Source organism: Gymnogyps californianus, chromosome 2 (assembly GCF_018139145.2).
Source record: "Gymnogyps californianus isolate 813 chromosome 2, ASM1813914v2, whole genome shotgun sequence".
Classification (NCBI taxonomy): Eukaryota; Metazoa; Chordata; class Aves; order Accipitriformes; family Cathartidae; genus Gymnogyps; species Gymnogyps californianus.
In genome coordinates, this window is record NC_059472.1 from 5,977,445 (window position 1) to 6,003,149 (window position 25,705).

Sequence of the window (25,705 nt, forward strand, 5' to 3'; positions counted from 1 at the left end):
CTGTTGAGGGATAAGGTTTGCTTTGTCTGAAGCACTGTACTTGAGTTGAATTCAAAAATTCAGACTGTAGCTTCAATGATGATTATTTCCTTTGCAACTGACAGCAACTGTGATTTTTAATGACAACTCATTAAAAAGGAAAAAGTTTTTTTTTCTGAAAGACATACTTCCAGATGTTTTGAGACAAACACAAAAGAGAAAGCACATTTTCAATAAACAGAAGCTGGAATTTTCTCCTCACATCTTTGTGCCTGCAGTCATTCCAGAAGAAATATCATATTATTTCAGAAGGGTTTAAATTTTACATCTTTGATAATTTTGTCAATCAGTCTTTGACTCTCAATTTTCTTGCTTCAACAGAAAAAGGTACACTGTAGATGGAGTTTCACCTTTGGAAAACCTAGCTAAACATGGTTTATGTTATATATTTTATGAATCCTGTCAGAGCAGGCTAGATGCCTCTGACGTTGCCGTCAGTGTATTTTTGGTACAGTCTATTGTTGAGAAGGTGCTAAGCAGCTCAAGAAAGAATGCTTCTTGCTTATTTTAAGCCATCTAAAATTCAAGTGTATCTAGATCAAGATATTCCTCTAGGCTCAACCTATTGTCAATGGAAAGAGACAGGCACAAACAGAAATCAGTTGTCCTTTTCCGATGCGTACCTCAGGGTGGGTCAGCTCACTGTACACATCTGCTTGTTGCTTTCCACTTACAAAAGACACAACCTAGATGTCTCACCTCACTTTTTTGTGGCAAAAATTGGGAAAAAAGAAGTTGCATTTATAATACCCTATCCCCAGTGAACAACTCCACTTCTCCACCTGCATTCCTGTGCATCTCCTGTTGTACTCTGGTATACAATAGAGGATGCTTGCACTCACAGAAGACGACTGTTTTGGTAATAAAATGAGTCAATTTTTGTTCATATTTCCATTTAAGTTGATAGAAATAAAAACTTTTTTTATTCTACTAGACCTACATTGCTGGGGAAAAAAAGACATTTCAAAGGAGTGAAGGAGAAAGTGCTGGGCAGCTTAATCCTTCCATTCTAATTTATTTATTTCCATTGATTATAGTTGCTTTAACTGTGCCAAGCTGGGATGTGTTATCCAATGTAGTCCTTTCCAGGTGAAGGCAATGAACTGACAGCTCCCTTCACGTACTCTTTCAGAAAATGCAATTAAAGTATTTTATTGACCATAAAAGAAGGGTAATCTTGCAGGTGGGACCTATTGGATGAAAGTACCAGTGAGTCGGCTTATGGTTACACATGATACCTTCAGTGTTTTTGGTGAGCTGAATCCTACCATGTGTAAACATGCTCAGCACCCTGCAACAAAGTGAACAGTTAAACTTCTGTTAACTGAAGCTTTAAAAACAACGAAAGCCTTTGGATTTTGCAAAGAAAATGGTCTAGATGAGAATCTATTACAAACTTCCTCCATGAATCTGTTAAGGGTCAGAAAGAGTGACTGGGAGGCAGGAAAGTCTTAGTTTGCTGAGAAACACACTAAAAGAGGCTAATGATACAACATCAGAAATCGTCAGAATTATTTGAGCAATTCCGGATTGTTTTAAGCTGTAAACTTTGAATCTTGTGTTAGTTACAGGTAGGTAACCAGGAGGATTCATGGCTATTCCTCAACCAAGATAACCTAGTCCTTGTTCTCGTTCAGCTGACAAGATGACCCAAACAAATACTCGCTCAGCGAGGGAGCACAGCTTCAGACATACTCCACTGACTCTCAGTGTGCAAAGAGCAAGCATCCACAAATGCAGTGCTCTACGCACTCTGGTTATTCTTGTCTGCAGTGATTTTTTTGACATGACAGGACACCCAGGAGCAGATAACAGCTCTGGTTCCCTCTGACTCCTTCAGCAATTACCTTGACTTGCTGTCACATTTGCTCCTTTCTGCCGCTGTGGTGGGGTGCTGCTGTTGCTGCATATTTTTGCCTTTGCTCTTATCAGACAAACCCATCCGCCTTTGCCTTCAATGTTGTAGGTGCCAACTTATAAAGGTAACCTTGCCTTTCTCTTTTTGTAGGTGGAAGATGCATTGAGTGAGGCAGATTTTCAGCTCAAGTTGGACCTGCACTTTACTGATAGTGAACAACAGTAAGTGCTGTTTTAAAGCTCAATTGGTAATGCAGGGGTTTGTTCAATTGGGAAATTACTTTGATGAAGTGAGAGTCCTTTGGAAAAAGGGATAGCTTTGATAAGTCTTTCCTTTGCCTCAGTGTTGAAGTCTTTCTGTTTCCCCTCTCTGTATTTGAAGAGTGTATCTCATACTCCTCTTTAAAGGAGCATTTTTTCTCCTTTAAGTGAGAGGTTTTCAAAGGTGTTAGGTGTTGCTCTGTCTCTGCTGCTGTTAAAGGGAATATCGTCGCTGACCTCCATGTGAGCAGGGGCTGTGGTTCAGGAATTCATTTATCTCAGGAGACAACGAAGTATTTTCTGGCTGAAGACGGGCGTATGAACTTGCTAAGTGCTTTTCTTGTATTAAGAACCAAAGCTGTCTCTATATTTTAGGAGGAAACAGTCTTCCCATTGAGTTTGATTTCTTCCAACTGCATTTACTTCCATAATCTTAGGTGAAGTGGGAGTAGCATCGCTTTCTGAGACATAGCAGAAAGTGTGATCCCAGACAATAATGAGCCTCACTGAATTGCAGAAAAGGCTTCCAATGACTTCAACAGCATTTATGGGGGGTGGGAGGGGGGTGCAGAGAAATCATCTGAGCTGTGTTTCATGCTAAGACTGTCCCCATGGGATTTGATTCATATCCATAGGGCACCTAAACAAATTTCAAGAACACGTTTTCTTTATCTTCAAGATACAAAAAGTGAAAACTTGTTCTCTCAGGCAGGTGGGACTGGACCATCAGTCATCAGCTGTGATGCTGATGGGTCTAGAAGAGAGAAAAAACAAACATTAAGGGATCGCCAAGAATAAAAAGAACTGAAACATTCAAGTTATGAAATTGTGCTCTAACATATGCATTTAATTTCTGTTATCTGAATGATTAATCTGATTTACTATAAACAAAAGCAGTGATTTTTAGAAAAGGATATTCTGCAAATCTCATTGAAACACTTCTTGGGATTAACCATGCACCATATTCAACCATCTCATCATAGGGTTTCTTACCTCTGGGAAACAATTGGCTTCAGAAGGGTCTTTAATGCTGTAAAACAATTCTTCTTTAGAAGTGAGTTTCACTTGCATTGGGAGGATGTGATTAGGCATGCTCCAGGTTTACGTCTCCGACTCCTGCCCTATAGGTGACTCAGATGTCACGTGGTTGACTGCACACTAGGGAAGTTATTCTAGAATAGTTATAATCAAACTTTAAATTAAAGTCTTGGCTTTTATTTAGTGAAAAAAGGAGAAGCCAGTCCAACTTGTATTGTTTCTCTGCAGTTACTTTACCTACTCTTTTTTTTGTCCTCTTGCAAAAAGTTTTTTCAGAAGATCAGCTATCTGGAAAGGTACTGTGAATATTTTCAGCGCTCTCTGACACAGGACTGCTTCTAAGTCTCACAGATTGCCTGAGTTGATTGTTCTTACACTGAAAATCACAAGTACTGAGCTGTCCTGGCTATGAACACTCAACTAAGCTGAGCCGTTTGCTAAATGCAATTCCTGCTGCTCCTTAGTTCCTGATGTCCCCAGAACTAGTGCATAGGTGGACATCAAGGACAATCAGCAGGGGAAACCAGAATTGCATCACGTCTATTTTTCTTTTACACAGTATATTTATATATATCTCTACAGCTGATATTTATTATTTATTTTTGTATGTATATTTATATTTATGCTAGGCACAAGTACAACACAAGATACTTATCAGTTATGTAAACCCTTATGAAGCTGAGAAGTGATAAAAATTCACCTCAAGCCATCTCCCAGTCTGCTGCCTGTAGCATGTTACAGGCTGTGACAACTCAAGCTTTCACTCACCCTTGTAAACCTCTTTCTCTTCCAGGCTGAGAGATGTTCCAGCTATCCCCATGATCAGCAGCCGTACACTGTGTCTTCACTTCCACCCCCGGAGAGGTCTGCACCACCATGTTCCTGTCATGTTTGACTATTTCCACCTGTCAGTGATATCCGTCACGGTGCATGCGTCACTGGTAGCATTACACCAGCCTCTGATCAGGTAAAGGACACTGAAATGTCTGTTGAAAGGCAGAGGAGATTCCTCTTCTGAGTTCATTTGCTTGTTGTATAGGAGAAGCAGAGAGGATAATTTAATTTCAAGTTTTTTTTGTCCTGGGCTAGGATTCTGGAGATTGGGGTTTAGAGCCAGCCTCTGACACAGGCTGCTTCCCTTGATAAGACAGTACGGGTCTGATCAAAAACTAGCAAAATCTTTGGGTAGAGGTTCAGAAATTTTGATTAGTCTTGATCTCTCTATTCTCCATCTGCAACACGAGGAAAGTGAAAATTCTCTTCTCCTTGGCTGTTTTTCCTCTTTAGTCTGAAAGCAACTAAGAACATTTACATTTTTTTTCCCCTGTTGTTTTGTAAAGCGTTTAGGACAGTTGGACTCTAATCTCATCTGTGGCCTCTGTGCGCTAGCATAATTCATAATACGGCTAGAAGGAGGCATGCATGAGTCAGTACTGGATAAGGCTCCGCTGAATTTTTCCTTTGCAGCATCATCTGATTTAACCATGCAGCAGTATAATACTAGCTGCCATGGGGTCTAGGTGTGATTTATGTTATCTGATTCGTAATGACAAGAAAATAATTCAGAACTCCTTCAAATAAAACAGGGCTGGAGGTCAATATCCTCTAATATTTAGAGCAGGCGAGGGGAAGCAAAGGTCTTTCTAGCAATTTACTTTGTGTCCAATCTTGTCATCGCATGAGATAAAGAGTGCTGAGTGGGAGGGAACTCCTTTGGTCCTGAAGCAAAATGCAGTGTTGTCGTGGTTTAACCCAGCAGGCAGCTAAACACCACAGTGTTTTATCAACACCACGGTGTGTTATCAACATTATTCTCATCCTAAATCCAAAACACAGCACTATACCAGCTACTGGGAAGAAAATTAACTCTTTCCCAGCTGAAACCAGGACAAGTGTTCAGCGTTGTTCAGCTTCCCTTACTCCAGCAAGGCCTTGCTATTTACCAAATGACCAGGAGATTCTTAAGTTTGTCAAATATTGTATAGAGCACTGTGTCAGAAAGAAAAGATGTACCTGTAGACTCTTTTTCTCTCAGGTTTCATGTTTCGACTAAAGGCGTTGCTTTTACACAGTGCCATAGAATGAATTAAGATTGTAAGAGGTTGAGCTGTGACAGTGATGTGAATCAAATTAGTATCAGACTGACGTATCTGTCTTTGCTGCTGCTGCTGAGATACAGGTAACTGCTGTATCTCTCTTCTGCTATGTGTTGACTTTTTAAATAGTGAATTAGATTGTAACAGACTACTTCTAACCAGATAATTTTGCTCAGATAATTTGCCCATTGTTCTACTATATAAAAGGATGAAAGAACAATAGTTATCAGGCTTAATGACTGTTTTCAGTGCTTTGTTATCGTCTAATGAATGGGGCTGCAGAGACTTGTTACTGTTATTATGCATAAATAGCATGATGAGCAACTTGTTCCATAGTCAGATTATTATAGCTTTTAAAATATGATTTTGTGGATGTTTATGAAGTATACAATATTTTTACTTAATGCAGTGGAATGAAGATTTTTGACAACACAATATAGAGTCTCATTTGCTTAAGCTAGTAAAATTATTTTAAAGTGTGATACTGATGATTTATCTTCTTCTTGATAAATATTCAAAACCCAAAGAGTTTTTATGTCATGCGTTCTCTAAATATAAATCAGGGTGAAGACACTAGTGTAAAAGGAATGCCAGTTCCAAGCATTCTGAAACAAAACCAGCCAACTAAAACTTATTTGTTTTTCTCACAGCTCGGAGCTTTCCTGTTTATCGCTTATCATTGGAGTTTACTAGAAACATAGGAAAAAAGGTTTAATTGTAAAATCAGATCTTTATTTTTGTAATACAGTAGAACCCGAATGACTGGAAAGTCTTTTTTGTCACATTATAGAAAAAATAAACACCAGATAGTTACATTGTCTGGGAAACATATCTGTGCAGTATTTCACTGTGTTTTAGTTTGCTACCTTGAACTGTCCCATCATACATATATACATGTACTTTACATGTATATACATATTATTTCCACACATATGTATACACTTAAATGTAAAACAACAAGAGTTCTAGACCTACCTTGAAAATAAAGATCACACATTATGTAAAATTGAAATTCACTGCTGTCCTGAAGTTGTCCTGGAAAACAACTTTGCCTGAAGCACAGCTATCTGCTCACATATGCCCTGTGGACTCAGCTTTTCACATTTTGTTAGCTCTGTTGGCAAATTAGATACTCTTCCCTGTTGCCTGTATTTAAACAGTGAAAACAGTAGGAAAACCAGCAAGACCGATTCAGGCCTTTCCCTACAGGGTGATGTACACCCACAAATAGCTCCTGTTGGGCAAACCTTGCTAGGGTGCCTCCATTACCTCCTGTTTTTTGACAAGTGAACATTTTGATATTGATGTTTGTCCTGGTTAACAATTCTTATACAATAAATATTACATTAGGTTTGATACTTTGAAGCCCTCACCTCTTACCAAACTGAGAATGAGTGAAATTCATGTTTCTGGGATCCTTTGCAGGATTCTGGATGGAAATTTTGTGATTCAACTTTTCTAAAGAGTATAACCTTCAGATTTTTTAATGGGGTCCCAATTCATGGCAGCTGCTAATGGCTTTATGCATTTACCAAGGAGGTGAGAGGCTGGGTAGGAAGGTGATGAGGCAGATTTGCAGTCAACTTACCTCCAGGTCTGTTATCTCTGCAGCAATCATATTCAGTCTAGATGTGGCATGACCAGGAGCATGGTGGGATGCTTTGGGGCTTGAATCACCTCCTCTCTTGGCTCCTTGGGCAGCTGCATCCCTCTGAAACGCTGCTGCAGAGGGGACCCTGAGCAGCAGGGAAGGGGTTGGGTGGCTTTGACTTGTCCTTACAGAGCACTGAGCCAGAGATTGGTTAAAAATTCTCACTTTGACCTTTAGAGTTCTTTGACTTCTCTAAAAAGCACCCCAGAAGTGGCTGGGGAAGCTGGACTGCTTGAGGCTCAAGTCCAAAACTTTGATTTTCCAGGCAGGAGTGCAATAACAGGGGAGAACAGGGATGTAGGGTGCAGTGGTTTTGATAGCTATTGTCTCGACCCGAAACACTGCTTCCCTCACCTGCATCTTGCCCTCCACCCAAAGCCTTCCACTAGGCACGGCAGGACATTGTCACACCACTGTTTGCAAACCACAGGGCTCGAGCTGTGCTGCTGCAGACCCCAGGCCCCTGGCTCTCCCGCAGTGACAGCCGCTGCGCAGGGTGGTGGTGTCTGCACTGAATGTTTTTGGCAGCTGCAGATCACAGAGCAGTATTTTCAGACTTCTGGGATGTGGGAGAAATAGAGGAGAATCTCGAGCAGGAGTTGGCTGGCACGTCTCTCCTAACATCGCAGAAATTACAGTTCTCTTTTTGGAAAGTAAAAAGCTTGCCTCTGGCAACCTCATTTTACCCAGGATGACAGAAGATGATCCCAGCAAGTCTGTCAAAAGATAAAGAGAAAAAGTGAATGATGAATTCTCAAGCCTGAACTCTCTTCAGGCTTGAGAGTATTCCCGTGCTGAATGCATTGGCCTCCACAAACTGCTTAAATACCTTTTTTATTCTCTTACCTAAGCTCCAGAGGCTAAGTGTGAGTAGACAGTTGCAGGAGGAAGGGGAGGAGGAGTTAGGGCTTTTGGACTCCAGTTTTCTGTTTCGTACAGATCAGTTTGGTTTCTGGCCTGAGGCATTGACTTCTCCCTTAGCTCCCTGTCTCTGGCTTCACAACTGGTCCAGTCCATAAGTGGAACCAGCAGTTTTTAGCCCAGCATCAGCTGTTAGAAAAGGCACTTTGCTACAACATAGTTCAGACTTCAAGAAATATTTCTGCTTTTCCCAAAGGGATACATCCATGTCTATGGTGTACAGGTCTACTTGGTCTCAGGCATGCTGCAAGCTCAGTGCCTTTCTTATATTGGACTCATTTAGGAAGCAAACAGCAAGAAACATGGTTACCTGCTTCATTAATTCCATAGACCTCTGCACCACTCCGTCCCGAGAGGAGTTAGCATATGCTACTGTTTATAAGTAAAAATACAACTCATAAATAATCTTTGAAACAAGTACACGAATACATAGTTTCCGACAGACACATAGTTTCCCACACTGAAAACAATGCCCCGTATGTTGTATTTCTTGTTAAGCAGCATGGACAATAGGATCTGGTTGGCATGTCTTCTACTGAAAGTTTATCCAGTGACTTCAGATGATTTACACTTTCTTCCTCTGAAAGCTTTCTGGAAATGTAAGAGCTGTGTTTCAGCACCAGACTGCTGCTATCTGTACAGACTGGTCTCCCTAAAGCCGTGCTTTGTCTAAGGACTGTGCAGAATCCAGCTCACTCGATGGCCACAGCATCTGCAGTCTTACTTTGGCTCTTGGGCTTCAGCTGAAAACATTTTCAATCTGAAAAAAAACCCAAAACCAAACCACCACTGAGGGGAAAAAAAAAAAAAAAGCAATACTTGAAATTGCTGCAGATAAGCAAGATCCTTCATCACAGGCAGCTGGCAAACCTGTTTTCTCTTGTTTGCACAAGAAAGGGGTTTAATTTCCTCAGCTTTCTGGCTTCTCCTCAACATTCTATTCTCTTCCCCACTTTAATACATACATCTATGTGAAAAACAAAGTAGACTTTCAGGATTTTACTGGTTAACATTGTATTCTTCATTGCCCACATCCAAATCACTGTATGAGAAACAAGAAACCTTGGTGGCATCTGAGATGGGGAAATAATGTAATACAAATCTTGCAGGTGGAGAAACCAAGACACAGACACTGAATTTTTCAGTGCCTTGAGCTTGTTCTGCTCTGGGAAGAGGGAACAGAATCAAAGGGACACAGGGTATTTAAAGGTTTCAGCCCTGACCTAGTTCTGCTCTGCTCCACTGCACTGAGGAATCAGACCAATCCTTGCCATCCTTGAGCAATTTTCACTCGCCTAAATTCTTTTCTTCCCAGGCACCCTCCTGTTCCTCAAAAGCACCACTGATATATCTATATGTAATACACACACTGTACTACCCTGTGCACCTTGAATCTGGGTGCAGACTATGCAGGTCAATTTTTCTACAGTTAAGTGTAGGTGGCACCTACTTATGGGCAGCTTATATCTGAAACTGCCACAGATGTAATCCTGGGTAATAAAGTTCATGACTTATTTTCCCTCTCCATCTTATTTGCAAATAAATTAATCTGTAGAAAGAAAATGGAATATTTATGCAATAAAGAGTTATTGCTTCCATAATATGTTTATTAAAAGAATACTGTTTTATATTTTTTCCTCTAAGAACTCATGCATAATAACTGGATGATTTTTCCTTGGAATTTTCTTTTATTTGTTACTGTTTGTTACGTATCTGCAAAGATAAACCTCCACTTTGACATGTCATTCTCCTGAGCTACAGGCCGAGAAGTCACATAAGAAAAACCTGACTATTTCTGAGTCAAACTTTCAAAAAAAACCCCTAAAACCAAAAAGCAAGAAAACCCCACCCAAAACTAAACAAATATCACCACATGACTTCACCTGCTTTCAAGTTTTATAGCAACTAAGGTTAAGTTCAGGACAAATGAACTAGCATTTTCCAGCAATCAAAATCACTATAGATTTCCAACCAGATTCCCCCCCTGCCTGTGTTTGGGATCTAGGGAGAGATACGTGTTTCCATTACAGATTTTATTTTAATAAATCTTATCAGTTTTACCCAAGAAGCTCAGAACATTTTACAGTCACTGATTATAACCTCAGTGAAACTCCTTGTGTAAAAGAGAAACATGTCTAGAGGAGCACAGTCTGTAAATATCCACATATTATTCTCAAAAATAAATAACAAATCATCCATGTACCCTATGGCCACGTGCCAGTAGTAATTTGCCAAAAGCTATATTAAAGTTTTGAGTTAAAACACTGAGGGAGATTAGTGTTGTGCATTACATCTTTCCTCATCTGCGGGAGTTAGAAAGAAGTTCCTGGTGAAATGCAAACAGTGCTGTCAGTGGGTGATGTGAGGGTTTGATTCTGAGGTGTGTTATTTCTATGGGACTTACTTATATTTTTCATTTTTTAAATCAGTAATATTTTATGCATAAGAGACTGAGGGACAAAGAAGTGATTTCTCCATAGGATCTGGCCTAAATGGGATGCAAGCTCATTTCCTGAACTTCCACTCCTGGTTCACTCACAAGATTATAATTTCTTGTCATTAGGAATGTGACAATTTTGTGGTTTTTTGTTTTTTTTTTTTTTTTTTTTTTTTTTTTTTTACAGTTTAACCATTTCATATAGTGCAGGATAGTTTTTTCCCCAAGCAAGATTCAGATCCTAATCTGTTAAAGTGTTTTCCCCATTCTGCTGAAAACTACAATTCGCGAAGAAATTAAGTTTTGCTTACCAAAAAACCCAAAAGGTCTTCATTTTGAAAAAAGTGAATGAAAAATTAAAAAAGGTTATTTCATTTTAGGGCAGTTTAATCTTAAAGGGAATATTATGGTTTATTAAACTGGCCTAAAGCATTTATTCTAAATTACTTCAATAACACATCTGAATTAACATTTATCAAGGCCAATCCACTTCTTATGCTAGGGAACTGTCATCTCGTTTATATGTTAGAGAATTGTCCACAGAAGATAAAAAACAGGGAATGATTATTTAATATCTTGCGCCATACAAGAACTAAGAGATGCCACATTCAATTCTCCAACAGCAGATTCAAAACAAACAGAAAGTGCAGCATGTATTACAACGTGCAATTCATTCCAAAAGATGTTACAGAGGCCAAAAGTATAAATCAAAAAGGCATGGACACAAATTCATAGAAGATAACCATGACTGCTGGAAATAATTGCCTGAATATAACCTCTGAGTCAGAAAGTTCTTAAATTTTCATTGCTGGTATCTTGCAGGCTACACCACAGGTAAAAAATGGACTTTTCAAGGCAGCTTACTATAGTATGTGTCCATAGATGGCTGCTATAAGAACAATGAGACTTCTCTGAAGGATAAAGACATCTCATGGATAAGGTCATCAAAAGAACAGCTCAAAAAAAAAGCAAAAAAAAAATTGTTTCTTTCACTGAAAATAATTCTGCACACATGTTCATTCTCTCGGACACGCACACATTGCCTCTTTTGACCTTTTTTATCCTGACTTCAAATAAAAGCTAATGTTAACATACAGGATGAGGATCTAAATATTGATATTAAATCAATGCTATTAAATAGATAGTCCAAATGGACATGTAAATAACCAAGGCTGAAGATTCATACAAATGAGCATGGTTACAGGAATAATTGGAAAAAATAAATACAGAAAACAAAATTTAATGTAGCAAATTAACCTATTATTGCTAATAAAAATTGTCTTCAAGTATTATGTACTTCAGAAAGCATTAGGGGAACCTCAACAGTTTGTAAGCCTTCCAGTTAAACTTTCCCTCAACAGACAGATGACATTTTGGCAGGTTTCCCAAAAAAGGTTTTTGTTTTACAGTGTTATGTGAAATCAATTTCCATAAAACCAACAGATTAAAATCCCTTCTCTGCTGTAAAAGCAAAAGATAAATAAATAAAAAAGGCATTAAAAAGTGCTTTTCTCTCCCTTAAAACCTTTGAAAGCTTTGCTAATATTCAAATGAGGAGTTTTTTGTGTGCAGGCAACATTTAAGCTTCTCTCCCTGATACCACAGCAATCATCTTTTATTTCTGCTTTTTGAGCCTTTCCAGCAGACCAGGGCAGACAACATCATCCAATAACAGCTGAAATTATTCAGAGCAGTGTTTATCTCTTGGCTGTTCGAAATTGCTTTATTTTATTTATTTATTTTTATCTTAAATGTTGCATGTAGGGAATACACGGAAAGACTTAGAAGCAGCCAGCTGGAAATTTCTTGGATCATATAAATTAATACATACATAACCAAGGCCAGATCTATGCTAAGGTCTTCTACACCACCCTCCCCCTTATGGGATGTCCTTTTTGTCAGTATATGAATGCTAGGTGATATATAACAAGCAGCAGTTTTGACTTAGAGGCGAGGCAGGGATTTGTGATAAACCTTCTGAAACTGGTCCAATTTCTTATTTTGCTTGAGATTCTTTTTCTGATGTTGCACACATCACTGAGTTTCCCTGCACATCAGAACCTCTCCTGTTATTGGGGTGATAACAAGTATTGCTGCACCTCTCTTTTGTCTTGTATCCTTAGCATAAGCATCCTTTCTTTTGTTGTGTGTTTCTGTACAGCAGCCAGGACTCTTATCTGTCCTTAAAAACTGAATTAGGTGTAGATAGCCATGAATTATGGCTGATCTGAGCTGATGTGGCCACATGATACACATAGAGGAATAACCTCAGATTGGAAAGTTTTGGCAGAATGAATGGCACTGCCCTGTGGCTTTTAGTTCTGGCCCATTATGGTTTTAATATGTTTTTTGTGCTGCCTATCTTGGAAGCTTTTGTTCTTTCAAGGACACCAGGTCTCCTGGGTATGATGTGATTTGGGATGTCCGGATGGGCATCAGGTGCCTGTGGATGGTGATCCCAGTCTGAAAGCTGTAGCACAAACTCAGTGGCATTACCTCTGCACAGAGTATGAACAGCAAATGTGTTTTTCTTTTTTCTCTGCAGTTCATTATTTCAATTTCACCTTTGCCTACATGCTTTTTAAGAACATTTATGGTTCCTTGCATCACCATTTAGACTCAGTAATTTGGCTCGTTGTATTCTCCTGTCTTGGTTTCAGCTGGGATAGAGTTAATTTTCCTCTTAGTAGCTGGTACAGCGCTGTGTTTTGGATTTAGTGTGAGAATGATGTTGATAACACTCTGATGTTTTAGTTGTTGCTAAGTAGCGCTTATCTTAAGTTAAGGATTTTCAGTTTCCCATGCTCTGCCAGCAAGCAGGTGTGCAAGGAGCTGGGAGGGAGCAGAGCCGGGGCAGCTGACCTGAACTAGCCAAAGGGGTATTCCATACCATGGAACGGCATGCCCAGTATATAAACAGGGGGGAGTTGGCCGGGAGGGGCGGATCGCGGCTCGGGCATCGGTCAGCGGGTGGTGAGCAACTGCATTGTGCATCACTTGTCTTTTCTTGGGTTTATTTCTCTTTTTTTTGTTATATTCCTTTTCATTACAATTGTTATTATTATTATATTACTATTATTCTTAATTAGTATTATATTTTATTTTACTTTAGTTATTAAACTGTTCTTATCTCAACCCACGGGTTTTACCTTTTTTTTCCGATCCTCCTTTCCACCCCACTGGGAGCGGGGAGGAGTGAGCGAGCGGCTGCGTGGTGCTTAGTTGCTGGCTGGGGTTCAACTGCGACATTGCCACAAGTAGCCTGATTTCTCTCGAAATCTTGATATAGCTTATGTACAGCGCATGTTATCACAGGGACTAACAGTGGGGTTTCTCTCACCTAACTTCAGTTGTTTATGAGGCAGTCATCCTAGCCTCTCTTCATAGTCCAGAATAAGAAATAAGCACTTTGAGGGTGAAATTCATCTGACCTGTTTGATAGCACTACTTCAGACAGAGATGACTCATACCCTGGAAATGCTGGTTCCTCTCCAGCGAATATAAAGGCAGCCTACATCATTAACTGGGATGTAGACATTTGCTCACATTAATCCAGAGTAAGAGCCCTAGCTATGCATCAGGACTCTGGTGGACTTGATGCTGAGTAAACTCCAGACAAGATATTCCACTCTTAATGGGTTCATGCTATAAGATAGGAGACATACAGATACAGTCAGAAGGTAACACTGTGACCATAATAGTCAGCACTGAGAAGTAGTGACCTCAGCACTAAAACAACTTAAATTCTATAGATTTTTGAGGAAGAATTTGGATAACAGCAAATTCATGTTGCACATGGGTATGGGAGAACACATCCCAAATGAATGGACTGCACCCAGCAAAAAGAAATGCAGTTTTTGGGCTGAAGTCTTCTCATTTTGGTGCTGGAAACTTATGTCATGGGACAGTGAGAAGTGGGAACTAAACTTCCAGTCTGTAATAAAAGATTGGGTTGAGCTATAAAGGATATTGATAGTCAAGAGAGATTGTGCACAATTCAAAGAGGAAGGGTGATATGGTTAAAGCCAGAAAGATGTTGCATCAATCAAGATGCAAGCTGATGAGAAGTTGGATAAGAGTATTATCTGTGTGGATAGATGGAAAGGTTGTATTGTTGAGATGTTATGCTGGAAAAAGATCTGTAAGACAGCAGAGAAAGGACTGAGTGAAAGATAACACTCAAGCCACTGGACTGAATGCCAAGAAAGCAAACTCCATTCACTTCATTTGAGCTAGTGCATACTGGACAGTGTTCATTTTGAAAGGGAAACGTGGACTTACAGTGTCAACTTGAAATAAATAAAAGCAAAAACCGCCACTACCGAAACCAAAACTGCAAACATTTTCTAAGGAAGGAAATAGCACCAGGACAACAATGATGCCTCTCTAACAATACTGCTCTGATTATTTTTCTTCTCAATTTTTCTTCTTTTAGTTTTGCTCGTCCAGGGAAAGGTTCATGGCTTGGTAAAGGCAACCTGGAGGCAGGACCAGACCAGTCCAGTATGTCATTAGAAAATCTAGTGTTTGGAGCTGGCTACTGCAAACCCACTTCTTCAGAGGTAAGGAGGATGAACAATGGTGTCTTACTTCCATTTGGTCATACAGTGTCCACATTATCTGTGAAGAGTGTGCCCTGGTTTATATTGCTAGTAGAGGGATTTTGTCGGAAGAAGAACCCTTCAAACATTTCTGCATGAACCACCTGGCACTCGGATACACAGTTCCTCAGTGTTCAGCCCCCACCTATATGAACCATTTCAGAAAAGTTCAAGATGTATGGATATATCTCGATTGCCAATGACACTTTTAAGGCAGGATTCACCTGACCAGGTGTCTGCTGTAAGGTGAAATTAATTATTCAGTGAAAGATCCTTGCTTTCAGGTCTTATGTTTGACAGCCAGAGGACTTGAGTCATTATTAAGGATGTTGTGAAGGAAGGGTTTGTGTCTGGAGTATTGAGTATTGTGTGTGTTGGTAACGGGGTGTTACGCACATTGCCTTACTCCAGGCAGGTCTCACAGTTAGTGTATGCCTTCGATCTTATTACTTACCGTAGGTGAAGAGGAGAGCTTGTTGTGCAAGCTTTAGTACAATGCTGTTTGTTTGGAAAATAATGATTAATTGGGGGGAGTTGGGTTTGTTTGTTTGTTTTTTTTAAGTGCTAGCTTTGAAGTGTTTTTTGTCAGAAATGTTTCCTCAGATCTAGAAACTCAACCCAGAATATTGGAATCATTAACTTGTTAGGAAACCCTGATTCAAAGGTTCTGATTAACATGCTGGCCTCAGCTTCCCTCAACCTTTCCTGTCAAAGCTGTTCTGTTCTATATAAATATCAAAAATATGCTAGCCTAGAGCGGCTGGTGCAGAAGAACTACCAGGGAATTAACTCAGGCTGAGAGAATGTTTGGCCTGAGGCTGCTATCCGAACCATTGGGTCATTGTATGCTCTTGGCAAACAAACTGACCTCAACCTCTGCCTCTCTGGTAGACAGTCACATCATATAAATTTAAATAACTGATTCAAGTGTTTGTCTTTGCAGACTAATCTCTGTACATCTCTGTACATCACACAAGAGAGAGTCTTCTTTGGAGAGCGGTTCCTACTTTTCATTATCCTCTGGACAAATTTCTATTGTAAGAATATAAATGGAAAGGCTAACTCTCCACTCCCATTTTTCCTTTTACTCTCCATGGAAAAATCTTAGTCTGCTGTGATCAGGAAACCTTATTTCCTTCCCAAATGTTTTCCTTAGCTGCAAACGCTATTTTCTACCTATCTCTGTTGACTAATCTTCTTTGATTATAGGCTTTTCTTTTCTTCTTCTTTTTTTTTTTTTTAATGACAGTATAATTGTGGTGGGTTGACCTTGGCTGGATGCCAGGTGCCCACCAAGCCACTCTATCACTCCCCTCCTCAGCAGGATGAGGGGGGAGAAAGTAAGATGGAAAAAACTCGTGGGTCAAGATAAAGACAGTTTAATAAAGCAAAAGCAAAGGTCGCATGCGGAAGCAAAGGATGAAAAAAGATTTATTCTCTACTTCCCATCAGCAGGCAATGTCCAGCCAGTTCCTGAGAAGCAGGGCTTCAGTACACATAGAGGTTGCTCCGGAAGAAAAACGTCATAGTAATGAATGCCCCCCCTCCTTCTCCTTTCTCTTAGCTTTTATTGCTGAGTAGGCATCATATGGTACGGAATATCCCTTTGGTCAGTTGGGGTCAGCTGTCCTGGCTGTGTCCCCTCCCAAGATCTTGCCCACCCCCCAGCTTACTGATGAGGGGGGAATGTTGGAGAGACAGCCTTGATGCTGTGGGAGCACTGCTCAGCAGTAGCCAACACACTGGTGTGTTATCGACACCGTTCTAGCTACCGATACAGAGCACAGCACTATGAGGGCTGTTATGGGGAAAATTAACTCCATCTCAGCCAGACCCAATACAACAATTATTATCCTATCAGGTGACCTATTAAATACCAAAATGAAAGCACTCTGTCATGGACTGGCTCTAGCGCTCTGCTACCCTGCAGGTCATCAGAACATCACACACCGAACAATCATAAATATGATGCTGCACACTCCAGTTCCACATGGTCGGATGTGCATTTGCTTAGCTTCAGAAACCTCTGTAAGTCATGACATCTGTTCTTGATCTGAGCATTTTAATTTAATAGACTGTGATGGCCTTTTTGCATACGCTATCCATGATGTATGATAATGAGGAAAGACTATTTCTCTTGGTTTAACGTAAAAAATAAAAATTCAGAGCAAAAAAAGAAACTGCTGTGGGGGTAAACCTAACTCCAAGTGAGAGCCTTGTGACTGACTGCTGGTTTATGTGGGAGTTTATATCAAGCCATAAGGGTTTGAAGGAAGAGGAGTAATATTATTTCTTACAGTGCTGCAATGCTTTGCACGGGGTCAAGTTTACTTGCCTTTACAAATTTGTAGATTCCATTCCAAGTTGTTTGAATGTGTTTGTTAAATGTAACTTCAACTGGACTATGGACATGTCCACGTTTGGGGAATTTTGCAATCACCATCAGTGGGCATGAGAATAGATCCTACCCTTTTCATTTGATGAAAACTGCAGACCTCTCTACTCACTTTATTTATACTTTTTGGTTGGACCTTGCCTACTGCATGTCCAAATTAGTAACTGTTGAATACCTTAACTCAAGATAGATTACACTTTTTTTTGTTGTTTGTAAGCTATTCTGAGTGATGCAACTGGCTAAATCTAGGCTAGAACAACTAATATATCTTGTCTTCCAAGGCAGACAAAGCTTCACTGGGCAGCAGGACATGGGAAAATGAATTTTAAAGAGACTTTGCTTAGTTCCTTTTTATGTTGTAAAATGGTGTGAAACAGTTAATGTTGGTCTATCCTGGTTTTGTTTTGGTTTGGTTTGTTTTGGTTTGGTTTGGTTTGTTTTCATCTCTGCAAAGCTGAGTTTGGATCCTTCTACTTTTCATGTACATTTCTGTGTTTTCCTTCATCTGAGAAGTTTCCAAGCTTAAGCTCTTAAGATGCATCTCCTGGGCAAGTGTCTTCTGTCTGATGTCTTGTCTAGGGAACTGAATCTGATTATTCAGTTCTCTGTAAGACTGCAAACAATTGAGACTTTCCTTATTTGAGGTTTACCTATTGTGAGTAAACCAAAAAGAGCGTTTTTTCCCCACAGTTGCAGCCAGATTATTTTTCCAGAATACTTCCATTTAAGTGGAAGCTTGTAATGTGTAGGAACTCTAAATCATTCCTATTGCACCCTCTTCCTTAAGTGTAGGAGATGCATGGCTTAAAACCCCAGCAAATTAGTGGTTCACTGTGTCTGAGGCACTCACTAACTTCGCAATTTATTCAATTTCATAGGTTGGCATAAATTCTGCAAAGTCATGAAGCAGTCTGGCTCACAAAAGTAAACTTTGCCCTCACTAGTGTCGTCATACTCAGTAGTGGCATGGTCTATTGGGTTTATGTGGCAAGGTTTTGGTAGTGGAGTGAGATGGGAGCAGGGGTGGCTTCTATGAGAAGACACCAGAAGCTGCTCCCACGTTAGACAGAGCCAGTTCCAGCCAGCTTCAAGACGGACCCACTGCTGGTCAAAGCTGAGCCCATCAGAGATGTTGGTAGCACCTCTGTGATAAAATATTTAAGAAAGGGTAAAAAATGCTGTGCGGCAGCTGTGAGAAAGAAGAGTGAGAAAATGTGAGAGAAACAACTATGCAGGCCCAAAGGTCAGTGAAGAAGGAAGAGAGGAGGTGCTCCAGGTGCCAGAGCAGAGATTCCCCTGCAGCCCGTGGTGAAGACCATGGTGATGCAGGTTGTTCTACTGCAGCCTGTGGAGGACCTCACGCTGCAGCAGGTGGCTGTGCCCTGAAGGAAGGTGGTTTTAGATTTGTTCTTATTTCTTATTCTACTCTGTTTAATTGGTAATAAATTGAATTAATTTCCCTGAGTCTGTTTTGGCTGTGACAATAATTGGTAAGTGATCTCCCTGTCCTTATCCTGACCCATGAACTTTTTGTTGTATTTTTTCTCCCTCTGTCCTGTTGAGGAAGGGGAATGATAGAGCGGCTGGGTGGGCACCTGGCAGCCAGCCAAGGTCAACCCACCACACATGGTTCAGACAAGATTTGAACACATAGCTTCAGTAGAGTAGCAGCTGGATTTAAGCCCTCAGTAAAGCCATAATTGTGCTGAAATCTGATGTTAATACTACTAAGACATGTTTTCCAGACATCTCTTGAATACAAAGTAGAGGAATCTTATCTTAACGTACCATCTCTAGGTCATACATCCCATTTTACCTCTTTCTTCCTCATAAAACATGGGTGGATCAGAGAGCTAATTTTCTTTTTAGGCCCATAGATTGACTATGGAAGTTCTTATCTAGTTTATGAAGTTGATTTGCTTTTTCCTTACTGAAAATGCAAGTGACTGCCTTCATTTCTAAAGAAAGTCTGTATCAATCATCAGCTCCTCTCGCTACTTCCTGAGCTAATCTGCATTTGGGCTGCTGAGGTGCCACTGCTTAATGATCGATCCTGAAGGCCCCTCGTTCTGCACTTCTGACTTCTCAGTGCAGAGACTAATTAAATGCCAGCAGTTTTGGACTGTACATGTGCATTTTCCGTAGCTCTCCCCAAGCGACTTCTGAACACCACTGGCAGTTTCCTCATCTCCTGGCTTAGCAGAGTGGTTATAATAATTAATCCTATTTAAGCCTTGCTGATTTTTTTTAAAATCTTCCACTCTCTTCCCAGTCATATACCCAGCAAACAGGTATCTTCCCTTGCTCCATTCCTCCTTCCCTCCCCCTCTAATATTTTCTCTCTATCTATACTACACTTTTCCTTTGAAGCACAATTAAGACAACAAAGATATTTCTTAGTGAAATAAGAATTTTTTGTTGTCAGATAAATATGAAGGAAGATGCTTTTGTGGTCGAAAAACCAGTAGAGAACAATCTACAGAATAAGGAAATGTGCTAGCACTTTCTCAAGCTCTCTTCAGCCCATGACCTATACTCACAGGGAATATATATCACAGTAGATTAACAATATGTTTGAAATAGGATCGTATCTACTGCAGGCTTGGGAGATCTAGTGGGATGAAACAGACTCATGAGCTGTGTGCGACTGATTTCCCTCAGGGGCATCTGAATTCCCCTTTGGGTCTGCTAAATTGCTTTTCCCTGTGAGGAAGTTCAAGGGGTTGTTTCGGATGTTACAAGGTCTGTATCTGAACATCACGCTGACTCATGCTTTCAGGTGATCTCAGCAGCCATAAGAGCTGGACACTGAAAAATATCTACAGATCCTATGTCTACAATAAAATAAAAAGAAAAAGCTCCTTGCAGAACTGCAAATTACATGGTCCCTTATATTTCAGGAGTTTCATGCCTTACCCTGTACCATACACCTCTTCTGTATCCACTGTTGTCAGGCTGTTTTAATGTCTTTGTTATATTGTGCATCACATGCCTGCTGTGTTATAATCAAGTTGAGTCAATGACATACTGGGGGTTATTAATAAACTGTACTCACAGTAATCTTATTTTCATTTGGATAGCAGTTGCACTGCAGATAAATTGTCATCTAAGTAATCAGATTGGTTAATCATATGACTTTCCATTAATAAGGCACTGATGTTTGATAAGAAGTGTTCTTCTTCCATCTAACGTTGATGTAGCTATCCCAAAAGACATAAAGTTTATGCCTGGCATAATACAAGAACTAGGAGTGTCATTCGAATAAAATTACGTTGATGATAAGAGTTCTTTTCCACAGACAGTTTGCTAATATTTTCAGCTTTTCAGCAACATACGAAAAAACTAGGCTGTTTCAGCCTAATGCCAAAGCATTATTCAAACCCACATTTTTATGTCACATAGGAGTCATCTGTGGTTTATTCTTCTTTTCTTCTGTATAGTTATGGCTCTTTGGCCACAATACTTCACTTTTTCAGCTCTTGAAAAAGGCAGGTTGTGCATCAGAAAATAGCCCATGTAGTATCCATTGTGGGAATTGTAGTATGCCCTGAAATCCCAGTTTAGCTGGGAGGAGAGGAATACATAGCTGCAAACTTCATTCCTCTTCAGACAGAGGAACCTTAATGTAGAGATTCCTGTTATCCTTTTTAATATTTATTGGCACAGCAGCCATCTTTCTAACTTAATTCCGTTATTCCTTTTTTTTTTTTTCCCCAGGGCATCTGCTATGTCCTGCCCCCAAAACAAAACTGTATGAGAAAGACACAGAGAGAGAGAGAAGGGGAGTGAGGGGGAAGGGGAAGGCTGAGGGAGAGGGGTACAGGTGAGGGAAGGCAAGGCAAGGCAAGGGAAAAAAAGGTGTTAGCTTTGCAAAAGAACTAAAACTTTGCAAAAAACTAAAACTCCGCTGTTTCCTTTTAAAGGAAGGTCAATGTGTATTTTTCTCTTTTTTTCCCTTTGAAACTAGCAGAGGTTCTCTGTCTCCTGCTAGGAAAAAAGGGACCTGATGTGTCTAGAGGGCTGTGAAGTTGCCAAGCCTTTTTTAAATTTCTTTTTTTTTCTTTTTCTTAACTGTGTACCAAGGGAGATGTTTTACAAACAATGCCTGATTATTTACAAACTTAAGGCATAGTTAAGATTCTGATTTTACCAATTTAGAACTTGAGTATGTAAGATAGCTGGTATATATTATCTAACATTAAAAAAAAAAAAAAATAAAAAAAAATCCAGTATTTAAAATAGCTTTTACTTATAATTACTCCATATAACTAATCCAGACTGCAGAAGTGTACTTTACATCAGAATTTCATCAGGAATTGTTAATTTTACATGGAAACGGCTTTATTTTTGGTCTCAGACGCCTCTGCTTTGGTGTGAGTGCGGTATGGAAAGCACATCTTTCATGTGTTAGCATGTGTCTGTAATGGGTGGTTCTAAAGGAACAGGATTCTTTCAGTGTCTTGCTTATGCAAATGGTGATTAGTTGTGATTGGGACTCCAGCAGATGTCCAATGCATAATTATTCTGAAATAGTAAGAGAGCTGATATACTGTTCTTTATAAGGTATAATGACAAGTATCTTTAATCAGTGTGTTCAGGGCACCATTTGTGATAATTACTGATGAAGTCTTTAATCTTCAGTTGCCTGAAGATAAATGGCTGATCTTTAGAAAGAACTAAATGATTTCCTAGCTGCAGCAGAAAACGCGGTAACTAATAATGCGACAATAACTGGTTTCCTTAATCATTGGCATATTTCTTTTCTGTGGCTCTTACTTTTTGATCTGACATATACAGGGTACAGCAAGGCAATGATCTGCATTATGATAGAGTTCAAAACTGAGATTAATTTGGGATTAGGCCTAAAACATGATGTTGAAAAAGCTTTGCAATCTTTTCACTGTGAGCGTTCAATGAAAATATCATGAAATCATCTGGAGGTTCTTGTGAGATGGTGATGGAGTCTCCTTCTGGAGAAAATCCTCAGGAATTGTTCATACTGGACTGATAATTGGTTCCTTTTGGAAATCAATAGAATTTGCATAGGAAGTTCCACTTTTCATATCTATTTTCTTGCTAATTTTCTTCAATGCTTATGTATTGGAAAGAATCAGACTTTTGCATTCTCTTTACAAATCTCTAGGTGTGATTGAAAAAGTCAATCACACCTAGACCTGTATAACTGAAAAGAAGTTTTTTATGGCTAATTTAGAGTAGTTGTGAGTAGAGTGGTAAAAGGCAGACTGAGCGTGGAGAATTTATTTCTCTTTCACAGCTACTATTACAGTTATATACTGAAGAATTTATTCGGCTCCCATCACCATAATTTCTCACTTTGAGGCTGAAATCCACTGCTGTGGTTTGTACAGTCATTCACTTGACCAACATTCTTTCAATTAAAGTTTTCCCTTTCTACAGATTTCAGCACTGATTTTTGAGGAAGTTTATAGGAGCGGGCTTGGGACAGATGTTTCTTTCTTTCATCCCTGAAATAGAGTGCACGAGCAGCAGGAACAGCCTTTCTACTCTTCACTTTAGGAAGTGGACTTGGCTGCCTTCTACCTTTTGACAGAGTGCTCTATGATTCAGTTTTTCTTTCTTCTCAGTATTTTTTTCCCAGTGGTACATTGTTGAAAAATTATCTTCGTATGTCCTAAAGAACACTACAATAATTTCCACTGACTGATGATGAGAGAGTTCTTGAAAGGAGTCCTAATCAACTCTCATAGCTTCCGAGCTGACGGCCTTTCCAACAGGAGCACAGATGCCAACACCACCACAGTCGAGATCCATCATCTGGAAGCTAACCCTTTGCTATTGGCAAGTGTCCCAGACAGCAGCTTGGGGACTAGGGAATGAGAAAAGAGATTCCCTCTTTTTCCAACCACTTTGTCTTGTTTTGTGGAAACAAATCTTCAAGTGACAGCAAGAGCCTGTACCTCTATTCAAAGCCATCATGCCAGTCATGATGACCCAAGAATCAGTTTCACAGCTAATATGAATTATAAGTTTTGGCGCAGTGCTTGGGACACTTAGAAGCACAGTCCCCGCGACATCAGCTTGTGCACAAACGACTGCCCCTGCTCCAATGTTCTCACGAGTTCTCCGAGGATCAGACAAGTTTCAGCAGTCTGACAAACAGAAAAAAATGGGCTAAGAGAACAGAGATGGGTCAGTGTGTTACCATTCTCAAAAGTATTGCCAGACAGAGGTGAATAACATTAGACAAAAGTTTAGCCAATATAGATAAAGCATTTTTTGAAGCTTCATGGCAAGATAAGAATAATTTTAGAAACTCTCAGTACAAGAATAACTTCTCCTGAAGCTGATTTGACTTAATCATGTGTTCAGAGTCTGTACTGGAGTGTTTTGATGAGTGGCAAAAAAAAAAAAAAAAATTGGGGGCAGAACTGGGTAATGCTTCAAGGAAGCTCTTGGCATAACCAAGAAAGGTGTGTGAGTATTCAAGCAGTTACACATACGAGTATTCAGGTGAGAATCTGGGTCTAAAGTTTTATTTAGGGTAAGCTAGACACAGTCAGATGCATATGAGCTTACACTACTTCTTTGACTGGCATAAACCTTGAGACATGGAGCTTCCAGTCAGTCTGGTTTTACAACAGTATTTACCTCCGCTGTTCCCAGCTTCATAGTATGGTATTTGAATAGGGTCTGGTGCGTTGATGCTGTCTGTGCACTCAGTCACTATATTATCCCAGGATAGCTGGGTGTGTCATGAAGCGTGAAGGAGCTGCAGTATCATTCATCTGTAGCCTCTGGTTTCTAGTAAGCCAGATAAGGCCAACAGCCTATTCCCATCACTTTTCCTCCTTGTCATGTTCACAGAATCATAGAATGGTTTGGGTTGGAAGGGATCTTTAAAGGTCATCTAGTCCAACCCCCCTGCAATGAACAGGGACATCTTCAAGTAGATCAGGTTGCTCAGAGCCCCATCCAACCTGACCTTGAATGTTTCCAGGGATGGGGCATCTACCACCTCTCTGGGCAACCTGTTCCAGTGTTTCACCACCCTCATCATAAAAAATTTCTTGCTTATATCTAGTCTGAATCTACCCTCTTTTAGTTTAAAACCATTACCCCTTGTCCTATCACTACAGACCCTACTAAAAAGTCTGTCCCCATCTTTCTTGTAAGCCTCCTTTAAGTATTGAAAGACTGCAATAAGGTCTCCCAAGATGTTCCAGAGAAAGCCATAAAGTCAGTTGAAGGCACTATATGTCTGCTCTTTGACGACCCAAACCAAAAGTCATTGTCGTCTCACAGGTTTTTGTTAGGTCTTGAAGCAACCTGCAATGACTCTGTCGGAATTAGGTTTACCTGGCATTGGTAGACAGAGTTGGTTGATGAGAAGCAAGGGTGAAAGCCTGAACAGGACAGAGGGGTACCTCCAAAGCAGTGTTAAGCCATGTTCCTCGGGGTGGTAAAGCACTGTTTCTGCTCTATGTATCGTGTGTCTTTTGTAAACAAATACAGTTTGACTCTCCAGAGCTGTCAGTCAAACCTTCTTTCTCCTCTACTGAACTCACTAGAAGCATTTTATTTAAAACCATAAAATGATGGCCTGCAGAATAAATGGTAACCTACTCATGGCTCATGAAATTTGATTGTCTTTGAGTGCAAATTACTTGAGGGCTGGTATATGTACTATGCATAATACAGGAGGTATCTACTGCGCTAGGAAAATGAACCTGTGAAAATGTAATACTTATGCAAATTTATACAGCTCCAGCTATTCAAAAGTTCCCCATTTTGTTGCAGTAAATTATAGCAAATTAATATAATTGCCTTAAAGTAACATACCCAGGAAAGTTTCTGATTAGCCATTACTTCTGTTTCAGTGTTAAAACAGAAGTTGTGGATTTCTGAAGGGATAAAAAGGTCTGTATATTGTTTTATAATTGGCTTTGCAATTTGATGTATGTTTGCATGCGTGTCGAAGAGCTATAAATGATTCATTGCCTGAGAGTGTCATAAGTGAAGACTTCAGGAATGCAGCATAATGACAGCATTAGACATTGAGCTGTTTCCTGGCAGCAAAAGGCACAGAAACTGCATCCCCCCACATCAAAGAAAACAGACCAGCATGATAGCACCTAGGCCAAAGCAGAGCATTTCTTGTGCAGACTGATAGTTTGCAAGAAGGAAGGTGCCTGTAACCAGGGCTGTAAATTATTACTTTGGGGTGTGATTGGTTGAAATAAAGTAGCACTCCAGAAAAAACACGTTTTGAAACATTGCTAAGAGAAAAATCCAATGGATCTCATTTGGTCACTTTGAAAACTTGAATTATCTGAGTGATGGAGCTCTCTGAGCCACAGAATTATCTTCAGCAAAATAACTGGGAAAGGAAGGGAAATTGATTTGTCTTACTTGGTTTTACAACAAACC

General features: G+C 39.9%; 1 protein-coding gene across 1 annotated transcript in view; it reads left to right on the forward strand.

Moving 5' to 3' along the window:
- The window catches only part of FAM135B (family with sequence similarity 135 member B), a 146,313-nt gene that overhangs the window by 71,921 nt on the left and 48,687 nt on the right, over nt 1–25,705 (forward strand). Inside the window, exons 4-6 of the mRNA XM_050891994.1 lie at nt 2,048–2,118; nt 3,989–4,162; nt 14,736–14,862. Of these exons, the coding sequence (XP_050747951.1) occupies nt 2,048–2,118; nt 3,989–4,162; nt 14,736–14,862 (372 nt within the window). The remainder of the gene's footprint in view (nt 1–2,047; nt 2,119–3,988; nt 4,163–14,735; nt 14,863–25,705) is intronic.